The sequence below is a fragment of the Oryctolagus cuniculus genome, chromosome 1 (genome assembly GCF_964237555.1).
Source record: "Oryctolagus cuniculus chromosome 1, mOryCun1.1, whole genome shotgun sequence".
In the NCBI taxonomy this organism is placed as follows: domain Eukaryota; kingdom Metazoa; phylum Chordata; class Mammalia; order Lagomorpha; family Leporidae; genus Oryctolagus; species Oryctolagus cuniculus.
The window spans coordinates 56,992,804-57,009,890 of NC_091432.1; the positions used below are offsets into that span (position 1 = coordinate 56,992,804).

General features: G+C 43.5%; 1 protein-coding gene across 5 annotated transcripts in view; it reads left to right on the plus strand.

Moving 5' to 3' along the window:
• DENND5A (DENN domain containing 5A) overlaps positions 1 to 17,087 on the plus strand; it is a 128,465-nt gene that overhangs the window by 32,337 nt on the left and 79,041 nt on the right. For 4 of the 5 annotated variants that reach the window (XM_070073630.1, XM_070073634.1, XM_070073625.1 and 1 more), the window contains exon 2: positions 16,343 to 16,414. The exons of the other annotated variant lie outside the window; for it this stretch is intronic. In XM_070073630.1, coding sequence (XP_069929731.1) covers positions 16,343 to 16,414 — 72 coding nt within the window. The remainder of the gene's footprint in view (positions 1 to 16,342; positions 16,415 to 17,087) is intronic. 5 annotated transcript variants of the gene reach the window in all.

The window sequence follows — 17,087 nt, forward strand, 5'->3', positions numbered from 1 at the left end:
ATCTTTAAGTTATTAAAAATACGTATGTTGTTCTCAAATATTTCCAAAAACCGAGGTAATTTACATGGTTTGGTTATTCAGCTTATATTTAAACTGTGGCTTATGTTTTTGCATTGCTTCTAATTGTTTTGTATTGTTCAAAATTTCTACCTTCAGAGATGTTAAGAAAATTTACCTGATACATTTTGACCTCCCAAGAAACTTACATTTGTATCAGTATTGAATTTGGCTTATGCTTCAATTTAGTTATTGTTTTAAAATGAAGCAAACTTTTATTTTCAAAAAAATTCTTGGTTAATCAAAGATATAGGAAATTAAAACTTTCTTTTTAATGATTTATTTATTTATTTTAAAGGCAGAGTTACAGAGAGAGAGGAAAGACGGATCTTTCATCCACTTTTTCACTCCCCAAAAAGCCTTAATGGCCAGGGCTGAGCTAGGCCGAAGCCAGGAACCTGGAGCTTCTTCTGGGTCTACCAAATTGGTGGCAGGGACCCAGGGGACTTGGGCCATCTTCTGCTGCTTTCCCAGGCACACTAGCAGGGAGACGGAAGGAAGTGGAGCAACCGGGACTTGAACTAGGGCCCATATGAGATGCTGGCACTGCAAGTAGTGTTTTAACCCACTGTGCTACAGTGCTGGCCCCCAATTAAAAGTCTTAATTGCTTTATAGTAATTAGTACCTATGAGATTAATATATTTCCTGCAAAAGATAAAGAAGTCTGATCTTGGGGCTGGTGCTGTGCCGTGGCAGGTTAACTCCCTGGCCTGAAGTGCCGGCATCCCATATGGGCACTGGTTCTAGTCCTGGCTGTTCCACTTCACATCCAGCTCTCTGCTGTGGCCTGGGAAAGCAGTAGAAGATTGCCCAAGTCCTTAGGCCCCTGCACCCGTGTGGGAGACCTGGAAGAAGTTCCTGATTCCTGGCTTTGGATCGGTGCAGCACCGGCCATTGTGGCCAACTGGGGAGTGAACCATTGGATGGAAGACCTCTCTCTCATTCTCTCTCTCTCTCTCTCACTCTGCCACTCCTCTCTCTTTGTAATTCTGCCTTTCAAATAAATAAATAAATTAAAAAAAAAAGTCTGACCTTTTAATTGGCTTATAAAATATTTTCATAAATGTTATATATAGCTTTTTGAATATTAAGAATGGTGATGCTATCATTAGTAGTTGAGAGCCACTGATGTTAAAAATTTTGACTACCCTTGTTGTGTCTAGACTTTTTTTTTTTTTTACAGGCAGAGTGGACAGAGAGAGATAGAGATAAAGGTCTTCCTTTTGCCATTGGTTCACCCTCCAATGGCCGCCGAGGCCGGTGTGCTGCGGCCGGCGCACCGCGCTGATCCGAAGGCTGGAGCCAGGTGCTTTTCCTGGTCTCCCATGGGGTGCAGGGCCCAAGCACTGGGCCATTCTCCACTGCACTCCCGGGCCATAGCAGAGAGCTGGCCTGGAAGAGGGGCAACCGGGACAGAATCCGGCGTCCTGACCGGGACTAGAACCCGGTGTGCTGGCGCCGCTAGGTGGAGGATTAGCCTATTGAGTCGCGGCGCCGGCCTGTGTCTAGACTTCTTAACTCAGAAATTATATAGTAATGAATGGATACTTTCAGTCCCCTTTACTACGTAAATTGCTGCTTTTTTTGACTTACAATAATGTACATTTTTATGGGTACAATGTGACAGTTCAGTACATGTATGCTATGTGTACTGACCAAATCCTGGCAATTAACATTTCCTCCTCTGTCATTACTCTGTGATTGTAGCCTTAGAGCACCTCTCTAAAATTTGCTTAGAAAATATTTCATAAGTTATTGTGAATTATAGTCACCCTACTGTGCTAACACTAGGAACTTATCCTTCTATCTAACTCTGAGTTGGTACTCATTATTAAACCTTCCTCTATCATATTCCTTCCACCACCTCCTAGGCTTTAGTAATTCCTATTACTATGTTCAATAAAAAAAATTTTAGGGCCGGCGCCGCGGCTCAGTAGGCTAATCCTCCGCCTAGCGGCGCCGGCACACCGGGTTCTAGTCCTGGTCGGGGCGCCGGATTCTGTCCCGGTTGCCCCTCTTCCAGGCCAGCCCTCTGCTGTGGCCAGGGAGTGCAGTGGAGGATGGCCCAGGTGCTTGGGCCCTGCACCCCATGGGAGACCAGGAAAAGCACCTGGCTCCTGGCTCCTGCCGTCGGATCAGCGCGGTGCGCCGGCAGCAGCGCGCCGGCCGCGGCGGCCATTGGAGGGTGAACCAACGGCAAAGGAAGACCTTTCTCTCTGTCTCTCTCTCTCACTGTCCACTCTGCCTGTCAAAAAAAAAAAAATAAAAAAAAAAAAATAAAAAAAAAATAAAAAAAATTTTATAGCTTCCATATATGAAGGAACACATAGTATTTGTCTTTCTGTGTCTAGGTTATTTGATTTAATGTAATGTCCTCCAGTTCCATCCATTTTTCTGAGAGTGACAGAATTTCATTCTTTTTGATAACTAAATATTTCTATGTGTATGTGTTTGTGTGTACTGCATTTTCTTTATGCATTCATTGATTGATTCCATTCCCTAACTATTATAATAGTACTGCAAATAAACATGGTGGTAAAGGTATCTGTTTGATATGATTTCATTTGTTTTGAGTATATAGCCAGTAGTGGTATTACTGGATCATACGGCAGTTCTATTTCTAGTTGTTAAAGAAATCTCCAGCACTGGTGCTGTAGCATGGCAGGTGAAGCCGCCGCCTGCAGTGCCAGCATCCCATGTGGGTGCTGGTTCAAGTCCCGGCTGCTCCACTTCTGATCCAGCTCTCTGCTATGGCCTGGGAAAGTGATAGAAGATGGCCCAAGTCCCTGAGCCTCTACACCCATGTGGGAGACCTGAAAAGAAGTTCCTGGCTCCTGGCTTCAGATCAGTGCAGCTCTGCCCGATATGGCCATCTGGGGAGTGAACCAGCGGCTGGAAGACTCTCTCTCTCTCTCTCTGCCTCTGCTTCTGCCTCTCTGTAACTCTGCCTTTCAAATAAAAAAATAAATCTTAAAAAAAAAAAAAAAAGAAATCTTCATACTATTTCCACAGGGGCTGCAGTAATTTACATTCCTGCTAATATTATATGAGAATTTCCATTTTCCTACATCTTTGACATCATGCATTGCTTCTAATTCTAGCTTCCTACTAATGTGTACCATACGAGGCAGCAGGTGAACTCTAATACTTAGGTCCCTGTCACTGATGTGGGAGTCCTTTTTTTTTTTTTTTTTTTTATTTGGACAGGCAGAGTGGATAGAGAGAGACAGAGAAAGGTCTTCCTTTGCTGTTGGTTCACCCTCCAATGGCCGCCGTGTCCGGCACACTGCGGCCGGCGCACCGCGCTGATCCGAAGGCAGGAGCCAGGTGCTTCTCCTGGTCTCCCATGGGGTGCAGGGCCCAAGCACTTGGGCCATCCTCCACTGCCCTCCCTGGCCACAGCAGAGAGCTGGCCTGGAAGAGGGGCAACCGGGACAGAATCCGGCGTCCCGACCAGGACTGGAACCCAGTGTGCCGGTGCTGCAGGTGGAGGATTAGCTTATTGAGCCGTGGCACCGGCTGATGTGGGAGTCCTTAATGGAGTTCCAGGCTCCTGGCTTCAACCTGGCCCAGTCCTGGCTCTTGTAGGCATTTGGAGAGTGAACCAGTGGGTGGAAGATCTTTCTATCCCTGTCTTTAACTTTCTGCCTTTCAAATAAATGAAAGTAAGTAATTTAAAAAATGGTGAAAGTAGACATCTTATTTAAGATCTCAGAGGAAATGGTTTCAACTTTTCCCCATTATATGTTGAGTTAATGCTTACATTGCATTTCATTACATTGATGTGCCAGATTTTCTGTTGTTATTATACATTTAATTTGGATTTTATAAAAAATTAGAGAAATAGAGGCAGAGCTCCAATCTGCTGGTTTACTCCCCCAAATGCCTGCAATGGCTGGGGATGGGCTGAGGCCATTCACATTCTGAGCCAGGAGCCAGAAACTCAATCTAGGTCTTTCACATGGATTACAGGAACTCAAACACTCGAGCCATCACTGCCATCTCCTAGGATCTACACTAGCAGGAAGCTATAGTCAGGAACTGGAGTTGAAATTGAACCCAGGTACTATGATATGGGACATGGGCATTTGGTGTCTTAACCTCTAAGCTAAACACTTGCTTCTGCCTTTTTTAAATTCTTTTAAGTTGTAAATAGCTGTGCTGTGAGGTACTACTTTTTTTTTTTTTTTTTTTATTGCTGTTTGAGTGCTATTTTAGTGTATACTGTCTTTTTTTTTTTCTGATGCCTTTTGGGTAATATTGTAGTAGGTTTAGCAGATCAAAGAGTATGGTGTTTTTTTTTTTTTTTAAACAGCTATCTGATTGGTTGAACTTACTTTATGGTTGACCCCTTTATTGGTTGGGACCTTTTCAGTGTTGCATTTTCTGATATCAAAGTTTAGTATGTACTAGGGAAAAAGCATAAATTTGGTTCTTTTTAATGAATTACACTTTGACTGGAAACTGAGTTATAAGAACTGAAATGAATTAAATGTAAATGTTTGCTTCAGTTAAGTCTCAGTATGATACTGCCATTTAGCTCTTTTAGAGAGTACTCGATACTAGATAGGAGAGTTATGTATGTTAAGTGCGATTAGGGAAAATGCATAATAAAGATGGCATTTGAGGCCGTGGCTCACTAGGCTAATCCTCCGCCTGCAGCACCGGCACACAGGGTTCTAGTCCCGGTCGGGATGCCGGATTTTGTCCTGCTGCGGCCAGGGAGTGCGGTGGAGGATGGCCCAAGTGCTTGGGCCCTGCACCCGCATGGGAGACCAGGAGAAGCACCTGGCTTCTGCCTTCGGATCAGCGCGGTGCGCTGGCCGCAGGGCGCCGGCCTCGGCGGCCATTGGAGGGTGAACCAATGGCAAAAGGAAGACCTTTCTCTCTGTCTCTCTCTCTCTCCCTGTCCACTCTGCCTGTCAAAAAAAAAAAAAAAAAAAAAAAAAAAAAAAAAAAAAAAAAAAAAAAGATGGCATTTGAGCAGAGTCTTGAAGGATAGTAAGAACTTCAGCAAGGAGAATGTGAATGGGATGGAAGGAAGGTGGATGAGTAGGCAGTCATGAGGTATGTTTAGGTAATATTGAAGCATAGTCAGAACATAGGCTATCCAGAAGATGATGGTATTTGTAATAATTTGCAGACTATCAACTGCCACTGTTGCCGGGAAATTTCTACTCCGTTAGTCATTCTGCTGGGGTCCCCCCTTTAGCATTAATAGGCATAATAATTCTCCAAGAAAGGAAGAGTGGTGTTTTTAGAGAGGCTGATTTAAATGGAGCAGTTTAATTTTCATAGTCTGAATAAGAAAACATGAGAGATGTAAAAGATACTTGACATAGAAAAGGTAGAATGATTATAACATTTGCACTCTTGGGGCCAATGTTGTGCTGTAGCAGGTAAGGCTGCTGCCTGCAATGCTGGCATCTCATATGGGTGCCAGTTTGTTTCCCGTTTGCTCCATTTCCTATCCAGGTCTCTGCTGATGGCCTGGGAAAAGCAGCGGAGGATGGCCCAAGTGTTTGGACCCCTACATGTGGGAGACCCTGATGAAGCTCCTGGCTCCTGGTGTTGTCAGCCATCTGGGGAGTGAACCAGCAGATGGAACATCTCTCTCTCTCTCTTTCTCTCTTTATCTCTCTCTCTCTCTCTCCCTGTCCTTGTATCTCTGACTTTCAAATAAATAAATAAGTCTTTAACAAAATAACTTGCAGGGCCAATGCTGTTGCACAGTGGGTTAAGCCATTACCTACAAGTGCCAACATCCCATATGAGTGCTAGTTTGAGTCTTGGCTGTTCTACTTCTGATCCGGCTCCCTGCTAATGTGCCTGGGAAAGCTGTGGAATATGGCCCAAGTCCCTTAGGCCCCTGCCACCCTTGTGGGAGATCCAGAAGAAGCTCCTGGCTTCTGCGTAGTCTGGCTCTGGCCATTGTGGCCATTTGGGGAATGAACCAGTGGATGGAAGATCTTTTTCTCTGTCTCTCTTTCTCTGTAACTCTGTCTTTGAAGTAAATTAATATATATAAAAAATTTCACTCTTATTCTCCTTCTAAGAACATGTAGCTTTCTGCTTAATGATTTGGCAGCAGTGGTGGCTTTAGTCTTTGTTTTCTTCTGAGGACTCGTAGAAAACCTTAGCTTCTTGTCTATTATGTTCCTCTTAATAAGCTCATTTACTGGTAGATTGCACTTCTGTTTTAGCCTCATTTGTTACTTGTACCTGGGGTTTTACTGTTGGAGCAGTGTGGAAAGACTCTGAGGGGCTATCCCTGTTCTGCTAATTGAGAGGACTTTTTTTATTCATATCTGGTATTTTATGAGAGACCAATGCTGACTGAATTTGGAAACCAAATCCAGAGTCTTGGTGGTAGATTTTCTACCATAAAGAAGTATTATGTTATGAATTACACATACTTTTTCTTGCCAGGGAAATTTTTAGTAACAAGATAGGGAATGATGGGTATTACTTTTGTTCTGAATAACACAGCTGTGCAAACCTCTTCACAGATGATGAGTCAGGACTCCTACAGTTGTTTCAGCTTTGAGTTGAATTTAAAGTTTTGTTCTTTTAAATTTTCAAATATTTTGTTAATATTGTATAAATACTTCATTACATTTCAGTTTTAATGGAGAAACATGACATGCTAATGCTCTAGTATTCACCTTTTTTTAGGCACAAATGAGCAGGATGAGCTATTTTTTTATATTCTACCTCCTTTCACTGGAGGGGAGGGAATATTGGCTTCCCTTCACCCTTCTAGTTTCCTTGGCTGGGCTACAAATTAAATAAGACAGATTAACAGGGGAAAACCATTTTAATGACATGCATACACGTGGGAATTCCTCAAAACATGAAACTTGAAAAAGGTCTAAGTAATTGAAGTCTGTGTAGCATCCTGAGCTACAGAAAAGAGGCAGTGGTGGTGGGCATTTGGTGTAGTAATTTGCTCCCATCCCATGATGGAGTGCCTGGGTTCAAGGTCAGGCTGTCATCCCATTCCAGCTTCCTGCTAATGTGTACCCTGACAGACAACAGATGACAAGTACTTGGGTCTCTGCCACATACATGGGAGACCCAGACAGTTCTGGCTTTGGCCTTGCCTGTCCTTGATTGTTGTGGGCCTTTGAAAAGTGAACCAAAGGATGGGAGACTTCTTTCTGTGTCTCTGCCTTTCAAAAAAACCAAAAAAAAAAAAAAAAAAAAAAAAAAAAACCATAAAGGTTAGAAAAAATAGAGGAGTTGTGGCTTGGGGCTTTTGTGGGTGATGGGAACAAAAATTATGGGAGGGTGAGGGGAGGCATTGTGATGACTAAAGTTTGTCTTGTTTTCAGATAAAAAGTTGTCTGAGAATAGCCATCTTCCTGATACTGGTACTTTTTACAAATGTAGATTTTCTTTATAGATGTAAATTTCCTTTGCATAAAGCCAGCTTTTTAGCTGGCTTATGTCTGCAGTTTCCCAAAATAACCTGCTGGAAATAATACCTAACAATATAGTTTGAACTGCCATATCTGGTTCCTACAGGCATATTTTTAGATGGTATATCCTGACCCCCAGCGTATTTTATTTTCAAAATTAATTGATAAGTTAATTAATTTTATTTTTATCTACCACTTCTTACCTGACACTAGCACTACCACTGCAATATTTAAAAAAAAATTGTTTTAACTTATTTTCCTTGTATTTGAAAGGCAGTGAGAAAGAGAGAAATCTTCCTTCTGCTGGTTCACTCTCCAGTTGACCATAACACCAGAGCTGGGGAGGCTAAAGCTAGGAGCCTGGAACTTCATCCAAGTTCCCCACATGGGTGACAGGGACCTCTTACCTGGACCATCACCTGCTGCCTCCCAGGATGCACATTAGCAGGAAGTTGGATCAGAAGCAGAGTAGCCAGGACTTGAACCAGGCACTCTGCCATGGGATGTGGGTATCTTGAGTGGCAACACAAACTGCTACACCAAATACCTGTTCCCCTAGTTGTTTTTTTTTTTTTTTTTTTTTTTTGAGAGACAGTGAGCAAGTAAGAAAGAGAGCATGTGCGATAGAAGCACTCCCCCATCTGATGATTCATTCCCCAAATGCCTGCTATGGCCAGAATGGATCAAGCCATGATTGAAGCTGAGAATTCAGTCCAGCTTTCCCATTTGTTGGCAAGAACGAAACTGTTTGAACTATTCTCCCTGGGTCTGTATTAGCTGGAATTTGGAAGTCAGTAGCTGCAGGCAGATATCTTATATGGAATATGGGTGTCTTAACCACTAGGCCAAATATGCACCCCAGTCTGTAATATTTTGCTTTGAATTAGTTCAGAGTATCATATATTACAAGCAAGCTGTGATCTGTACAGTTTACAAGAAATTGTTGGGGCTTAGAAAGCAATATGTGAAAGTATGACACCTGACCTAAAGGAGATCGGAAGGCCTCTGAAGCTAAATCTCTTTGACTTTTTCATGCCATCCTGTTACCCCACTTTCTCCCCAGAAGTGAGTGGTGGAAAACAGAATTCCTCTTCTCCAAGGTGAGTCACAAAAACTAGAACTTGGGGTCGACAGTGTAGCGTAGTGGGTAAAGCTGCAGCCTGCAGTGCCAGCATCCTATATGGGCTCTGGTTCAAGTCCCGGCTGCTCCAGTTCTGATCCAGCTCTCTGCTGGGAAAGCAGTAGAGGATGGCCCAAATCCTTGGCGCCCTTGTACCCTCATGGGAGACCAGAAGAAACTCCTGGTTCCTGGCTTCAGGAGGGCCCAGCACTGGCCATTGCGGCCATTTGGGGAGTGAACCAGCAGATGGAAGACCTCTGTCTATGTCTCTCTCTTTTTCTCTCTCTCTACTTCTGTGTCTCTGTAACTCTGCTTTTCAAAAAAATTAATAAATCTTTGGCCGGCACCCCGGCTCAATAGGTTAATCCTCTGCCTGCGGCGCTGGCACACCAGGTTCTAGTCCCGGTCGGGACGCCGGATTCTGTCCCGGTTGCTCCTCTTCCAGTCCAGCTCTCTGCTGTGGCCCGGGAGGGCAGTGGAGGATGGCCCAAGTGCTTGGGCCCTGCACCTGCATGGGAGACCAGGAGAAGCACCTGGCTCCTGGCTTCGGATCAGTGAGGTGCGCTGGCCACAGCACGCCGGCCGCAGTGGCCACTGGGGTGTGAACCAACGGCAAAGGAAGACCTTTCTCTCTGTCTCTCTCTCTCTCACTATCTACTCTGCCTGTCAAAAAAAAAAAAAAATTAATAAATCTTTGGGAAAAAAATCTCCAAAGTATAAAACCAAAAAGGGTCACTCTCTTCTCCTTTTTCCTCCACATCATCATTCCTGAGGGGTCCTGCTTCATCTGGATTCTCTACACAGAGTCCAAGAAGACTCTGAACAGATGAGCCTTACAGGTCCTCACCCTCCTCCATTTGCTTTTGCCAACACTGTACCAGACTGAAGCCAGGATCTGGGTCTCCCATGTTGATGCCAGGGGCCCTACATTTGGGCTATCTTGTGCTGCTTTTTCCAAGCCCATTAACAGGGAACTGTATCACAAGTGGAGTAGTTCGGACGTGAACATACTAGTGTTGCAGGAAGCAGTTTTACTTAGAGATCCCTTGTCTGCTAACATATTCCCCAGATGCCTACAACAGCTGGAGCTGAGCTGAAATTGAAGCCAGGAGCCAGGAACTCAATCCAGGTCTCCTATGTGGGTGGCAGGGACCCAAATCCATGAGTCATCAACTGCTGCTTCCCTGGATCTGCATTGGCTGGAAGCTGGAATCAGGAGCTAGAACTCCATCCCAAACCCAGGCCTTCCAGTATGGGATGAGGGGATCTTAACCAGTATCCTACCTGTTAGGCCAAACTCTTTTCTTCCTTTAGCATTCTGTCTTTAAATTTTCTTTTTAAGATTTATGTATTTGTTTGAGAGGCAGAGACAGAGAGAGAGAGAGAGAGAGAATTCTTAATCTGCTGATTCATTCCCCAAATGGCCACAACAGCTGGAGTTGGGCCAGTCCAAAGCCAGGAACCAGGAGCTTCTTCTGGGTCTCCCACATGGGTACACAGCCCAAGGACTTGGACCATCTTTTACTGCTTTCCCAGGCCATAGCAGAGAGCTGGATAGGAAATGGAGCAGCCAGGACTCAAACTGGCACCCATATGGAATGTGGACACTGCAGGTGGTGGCTTTACCCACTATACCAGAGTGCCAGTACCTTGCTTTAAATTTTTTGAAAATGATTTTTCTTATACTACCTTTATTTTTTTGAAATATGGCATAAATCACAATTTGTCTCTTTTCAGATGTCTTAAGTTATGTAGAGTTAAGTAAGGGTCTAAGCATGATTTGAAGTCACTAGGATTCTAGTGAGCTTTAACTGTTCCTCTTTTTACTTTTATTTCTAGATGATATATAATCAGGAAAACTTTATTAACCTAACTATTCCTTATTTTTTTCTCTTTGAGATTTGCGACATCCGAAAGATGCATTTTTTTTTTTTTTTTGACAGGCAGAGTGGACAGTGAGAGAGAGAGACAGAGAGAAAGGTCTTCCTTTTGTCGTTGGTTCACCCTCCAATGGCCGCCACGGCTGGCGCGCTGTGGCCGGGGCACCGCGCTGATCCGATGGCAGGAGCCAGGTGCTTCTCCTGGTCTCCCATGGGGTGCAGGGCCCAAGCACCTGGGCCATCCTCCACTGCACTCCCTGGCCACAGCAGAGAGCTGGCCTGGAAGAGGGGCAACCGGGACAGAATCCGGCGCCCCGACCAGGACTAGAACCCGGTGTGCCGGCGCCGCAAGGCGGAAGATTAGCCTAGTGAGCCGCGGCGCCGGCCAAGATGCATTTTTTTAATTTTTAATTTTTAATTTTTTGACAGGCAGAGTTAGAGAGAGAGAGAGAAAGGTCTTCCTTTACTGTTGGTTCACCCTCCAATGGCCGCTGCGGCCGGTGCACCTTGCTGATCCGAAGGCAGGAGCCAGGTGCTTCCTCCTGGTCTCCCATGGGGTGCAGGGCCTACGCACTTGGGCCATCCTCCACTGCACTCCCGGGCCACAGCAGAGAGCTGGCCTGGAAGAGGGGCAACTGGGACAGAATCCGGCCGGCGCCCCGACTGGGACCAGAACCCAGTGTGCTGGTGCCACAGGCGGAGGATTAGCCTATTGAGCCGCGGTGCCAGCCCCTAGATGGTTTTTAAACAATGAATTTCTGAGGCTGGTGCTGTGGCATATCAGGTAAAGCCACCGCCTTCAGTGCCAGCATACCATATTGGCACTGGTTTGAGTCCCAGCGGCTCCACTTTCCATCCAGCTCTCTGCTATGGCCTGGGAAAGTAGTGGAAGATGGCCTAAGTCCTTGGGCCCCTGCACCCGAGTAGGAGATGGTTACTTAATGAAGCTTGAATCTAACCTGGCACTATGTTTTGTAGTTGCTTCCTGTGAATCAGCATAAACCAGCATGGGTTTCATCACATAGGTCTCTCTCAGGGTACCTGTGTGGGATATACCTTTTATATCTGCTTTTACCATTTTAAAACTGTCATTGTCTCTGCAAATGTAATACATTAGCATGAATGTACAACTTTGAGATTTTGGTCTACATTTTCCGATTTTCAGAAATGTCACTGTACTTCAGGCAGAAGTTTTGGAGATCTATTTTTTTTTTAATTTCTTCACTTGTGTTTTTGTTTAAAAGGAGAAAATTTTGCACTTAGTCAACATTAAGCTTCTCATGATAGGACAGGAGAAAATAACGTTCTTCTAATTTGGTCATTATCAGCTTAGAAAGCAGTTTTTTAATAGTGTATATGTTTAGCTTGTATGAAAACCTGGACATTTAGGTTAATCTATATACTGTCAAATGTTTCCTGACCAATTAAGAGAAACATTTGAAGCCATGAGTTTCTAACTATTTTGAGTTATGGAACTCTGAAATCTGATGAAAATGTGGTTCTTGCACCAGAAAAATACACATATATTCATATAGCATTTTATAAATCACCTAAGAGAATTTAGGGGTTCTTTGGAAGCTTCCCAGCTTAAATGTCCTCCATTTAGGGTTGTTCAAATCATGTTAGTACTAATGGTGGGCCAATACCAATAGCAGCACAAAGAACCTATTAGAACCCATTAGTAGAGCCGGCGCCGCGGCTCACTAGGCTAATCCTCCACCTAGCGGCGCCGGCACACCGGGTTCTAGTCCCGGTTGGGGCGCCGGATTCTGTCCCGGTTGCCCCTCTTCCAGGCCAGCTCTCTGCTGTGGCCAGGGAGTGCAGTGGAGGATGGCCCAGGTGCTTGGGCCCTGCACCCCATGGGAGACCAGGAAAAGCACCTGGCTCCTGGCTCCTGCCATCGGATCAGCGCGGTGCGCCGGCCGCAGCGCGCTGGCCGCGGCGGCCATTGGAGGGTGAACCAACGGCAAAGGAAGACCTTTCTCTCTGTCTCTCTCTCTCACTGTCCACTCTGCCTGTCAAAAAAAAAAAAAAAAAAAAAAAAAAGAACCCATTAGTAGACTTTGTAAGGCATGTAGACTTAAAAAAAAAAAAAAAAAAAGACCTGTTTTGATTTATTTGCCCAGAGGCAAATTTTAGTTGACTTTTTTTTTTTTTTTTTTTTTTTTTTTTTTTTTTTTTCAGTGAAAGAGTTAGAGACAGAGATGGAGGTCTTCCATCTGCTGGTTTACTATCTAATTGGCTGCAATGACCAGGGCTGGGTCACCCTGAAGCCAGGAGACAGGTACCTCCTCTGGGTCTCTCACATGGGTGGCAGGGCCCCAAGCAGTTAGGCCATCTTCTGCTGCCTTCCCAGGATTCGGCAGGGAGCTGAATCAGGAGTGGAGCAGCCGGGACTTGAACTGGTACCCACGTAAGAAACAGGCATCACAGGTGGTAGCTCCAATCTATTACACCATAATGCTGGCTCCTAGTTGACTAATTTTTAAGTTGCTGTTAGAAATGCACCTGTATATCCAAACCTGCTGATGTTTGTATACTCTGTATTAAAACAAATTAAAGCCACACCGTGGCTCACTAGGTTAATCCTCTGTCTGCAGCACCGGCATCCCATATGGGCGCCAGGTTCTAGTCCCGGCTGCTCCTCTTCTAGTCTAGCTCTCTGCTGTGGCCTGGGAGGGCAGTGGAGGATGGCCCAGGTGCTTGGGCCCTTGCACAGGCATGGGAGACCAGGAAGAAGCACCTGGCTCCTGGCTTCGGATCGGCGCAGTGCCGGCCGTGGCGGCCATTTGGGGAGTGAACCAATGGAAGGAAGACCGTTCTCTCTCTCTCTGTGTCTATAACTCTGTCAAATAAATAAATAGAAAAAAATTAAAAAAAAATAATTAGCCGGTGTTTCTAAGATAGTTGAACAGTGTGATTGTGATGTCTTATTTCTAATATTGTTTGAATTTCCAGAGGTCTAAATAATTGAGAATTTAAAATATTTGTATGTGACACAGTTTTCAGGACATGGGTTTCTGCAGGTGTTTTTAATGTTTATTTTTAAAACTCAAGCCCTCAGTAAATGATGAAAAATTAAATTGTTTCAGTAAGAGATGTTAGTTTGTATATCTTCTTATTCTCTTACTTTTCTGACATTCTTTATAGGGTACCTGTCAGAGCCCTCATACACACCTCCTTTACATGCCTCCTTTCTTGCTGTGAAAATACTGTATGTTCCTGTTCCTAGTCTGGTCTAATTCATAGAATGACTTTCATCTAAGATTGGCATCTGCATGGTCCCTTTATTCCGAACCTGATTCTTTCATAAGACATCTTTCTCTTAGCTTTTATTAAAATAAGGGCATGATGGCACCTGTGGCACAGCAGTTAGGTTGCTGCTTGGAATGTCTGCATCCCATATGTGCTTGGTTCCAGTCCTGGCTTCACTATTTCAATCCACCTTCCTGTTTATTCACATGCTAAGAAGCAGCAGATGCTGGCTCCAGTAGTTGGGTCCTTACCACCCATGTGGGCAACCCAGATTGAGTTCCGTGTTCCTGGCTTTGGCTTCCCTAGCCCTGGCTGTTGAAGGCATTTGGGGAATAAACCAGTGGATAGGAGATTTCTGTCTGATTGTATCTCTGTCTACCTTTCAAATAAAATGAAAATATACAAAAAAGAAACAAAGAATAGATACATATAAAAAAATAAGGGATGTGAGGTGGAGAGGTAGTGGTGGAGACATGGTGGAGACAGGCTCCATCAATACTTCTGCTCAGTTTCATGGCCTCCCCTCTCTTCTCTGGCCACTCAAATCGGCTCAGCTTGCTTATTACCTCTGGCTCCAGTCTTCATCTCACTGGTTTATAATTCTCCCCATCCGCAGTGCAATCCATTCTCTGAAAGCTCATCCTGTCTTACTAGGAGGAAGCTTTTAACCATCTTAGGAGAGCATCGTTCTTGAAAAGCTTTCATACAGGATGTGGTAACTGCTCTGATTCTTAAGTATGCTCAGCTATTTTGTGGTTTTTAACTGAGGGGATTTTCTAGCCTAGTTAGGAAGATGATGAGTAAACTGACAACTAGAAGTGAAGAAGCTTAGGAGAAAGAAATATTTATCTTCTCTCCGAACTGAATGCAATTTAAAAATACATTCTGAGAAGTTTAGACCATAGAGAAGATCATTATTATGATAGCTGCTTGCTGCCGTACAGTAAATGGGCAGGCCCTTTGCAGGTACTGCTGAAAGCTCTGAGAAAGCTCTTTGCAATCCTTCCTTTCTGCAGCTCTTACCAGCTCCCCGCTGATTTTGTTAGTCCTTTATTTAGAGAAGAATAACAAACATATATATATATATATTTTCTTTGACAGGGAGAGTTAGAGAGAGAGACAGACAGACAGAGACAGAGAGAAAGGTCTTCCTTTTTTTTTTTCCCCCGTTGGTTCACCCTCCCCCCACAATGGCCGCTATGGCTGGTGCGATGCACCAATCCAAAGCCAGGAGCCAGGTGCCTCCTCCTGGTGTCCCATGCGGGTGCAGGGCCCAAGCATTTGGGCCATCCTCCACTGCCTTCCTGGGCCACAGCAGAGAGCTAGACTGGAAGAGGAGCAACTGGGACAGAACCAGTGCTCCAACCGGGACTAGAACCCAGGGTGCCTGTGCCGCAGGCGGAGGATTAGCCCAGTGAGCTGTAGCACCGGCCCAAACATATCTTGAGAGATAAAGTTTGCTTGAAAAGTTTCAGAAGAAGGGATCAGGAAAGGAGGGGAATTGAAATTGTGGTACTTGCTTTCCTAACAGAAAGGTCTTGTTGAAAGTTGAAAATTAGGTATAAGTGATTGCTTCTGAGGATGGACATAACCTCAGGGTAAGTAGAATAGACATTTTAGTTTTAAAAACAATAATTGTCTAATTGGAATTATTATTTGTTTCTGGAATAAGTGCTCTAGAAGTATTACAAACTTTTTTGTAAGAAACATTTTAGGTACCTCTGGTAGCATTTAGAGTGAAGGATTTTCTGACTTAAGTTCATCTCATCCTGTAATGGTGAAGAATGCATCTTCCTTAATAATTGCCAGTTACTCTGAGTTCCAAATACCACTCTGAGAAACTATCTAATTGGATCAGAATTTGTTCTGTCAGCTAGGGCAGGTTAACAGGATTCTGGGCAGGTGTACTCTCTGTGGTTAGAACACATAGGCTAAAGATCTGGAGCCTCCCAGATAATAATTAAGCACCATACAAAGTGGCTCTTTGTAAGGTGCTTTGTCCTGTAGCTTTGGTAGTGACATTCTTGAGGGTAGGTGCCTTATCTGGGTCATCTCTATCCTTTCCAGTACTGAAGACCCTGGTGTGTTACATGGTTTCTCAGTAAATAGTCATGAGATTCGGTTACCTGAATTGTCCTTGATCATGTTTCCGTATATTTTTCTATGACATCTACTAAACTTACTTGTTTGTACTATTTAGACATATTTAATTTAACACCAATTCTCTAACCCTTTGGGGCAATATTTTTTGGATAAAGCACTGGTGACTTTGTAGTAATTTGGAATTGGTTGAGCTCTTCATTCTATTAAACCTTATTGTTTTTCAAACTTATTAAATCTTAATGTTTTTCAAACTGTGAATTGTGACCATTAGTAGGTCTTCGAGTCAGCATTCTTTTGTTTTAATGATATGGGATAGAAAATATGACAGGGCATCACATACAGTAAAGGTAAGTATTGTTTTGTGAAAATTTTAAGTAAATTTATATATATATACATATACTTATTGCTCTGTTATATAAAATGTATTTTACACTGGAGGCACGGTGAAAAAAGTTTGAATAACACTGCTTTGTTGTAATACTCTGTTATTTCATTTATCATATAGCATTATGCCAGTACATACAGGCTTCTAAAGCCAGGGATGGTGCCAGCCTTTTCATTTCAAGTACGACTGAAGGTAAACACAAAAAATTGAGAACACCTAACACTTTCTGGTGGTTCTTAAATATATCACCCTAGTGTCATTTTGTACCCTTTGGCCTTCTAACTTTCTTGTGCCTTTTTTGACCATATTTTTCAGATTTGTATCCTTCTAGGTGGTGGGTTCTTTGGTTCTTCCTTTAATATTCCTAAATTCAATTTACTCTAGTGTTTTTAGGAGGGGGAAGGAGAAAACAAAGTAGAATTCTAGACATTTCAAATGATTCTGAATTGACAAAATAGCTCATTAGATTTACTTTGAAATCTGCTTCCTTAATATTCCTGTATCTTTTAGTCTCTATTTTTTCAGGATCATAGGAATGCATTTTTTAAGAATTTAAAATAATTAATATTTCTGTTATGTTTTCAGTTGACTTTAAACAAATTAAATGTGACTTTCAGACTGGAAAAAAGATGGATACAGTCTTTTATTATTTTGTGTGCTTTCTCTTCTCTCCCGAGAAAATTAACCATTGGGTTTGTAGTAATAATTTCATTTTGGAGAAAAGCAAAGACAGCTAGGGTATCCAGTATTAACTCTGCTATACTTTTTCAGCTTCTTTACTGACCTAATAACTTTAATGCCTTTCCTGTTCTTAGATGGTTGGCATACTAACCTCCTTGCCTTCATTTCTGTACCTTGCTGGAGT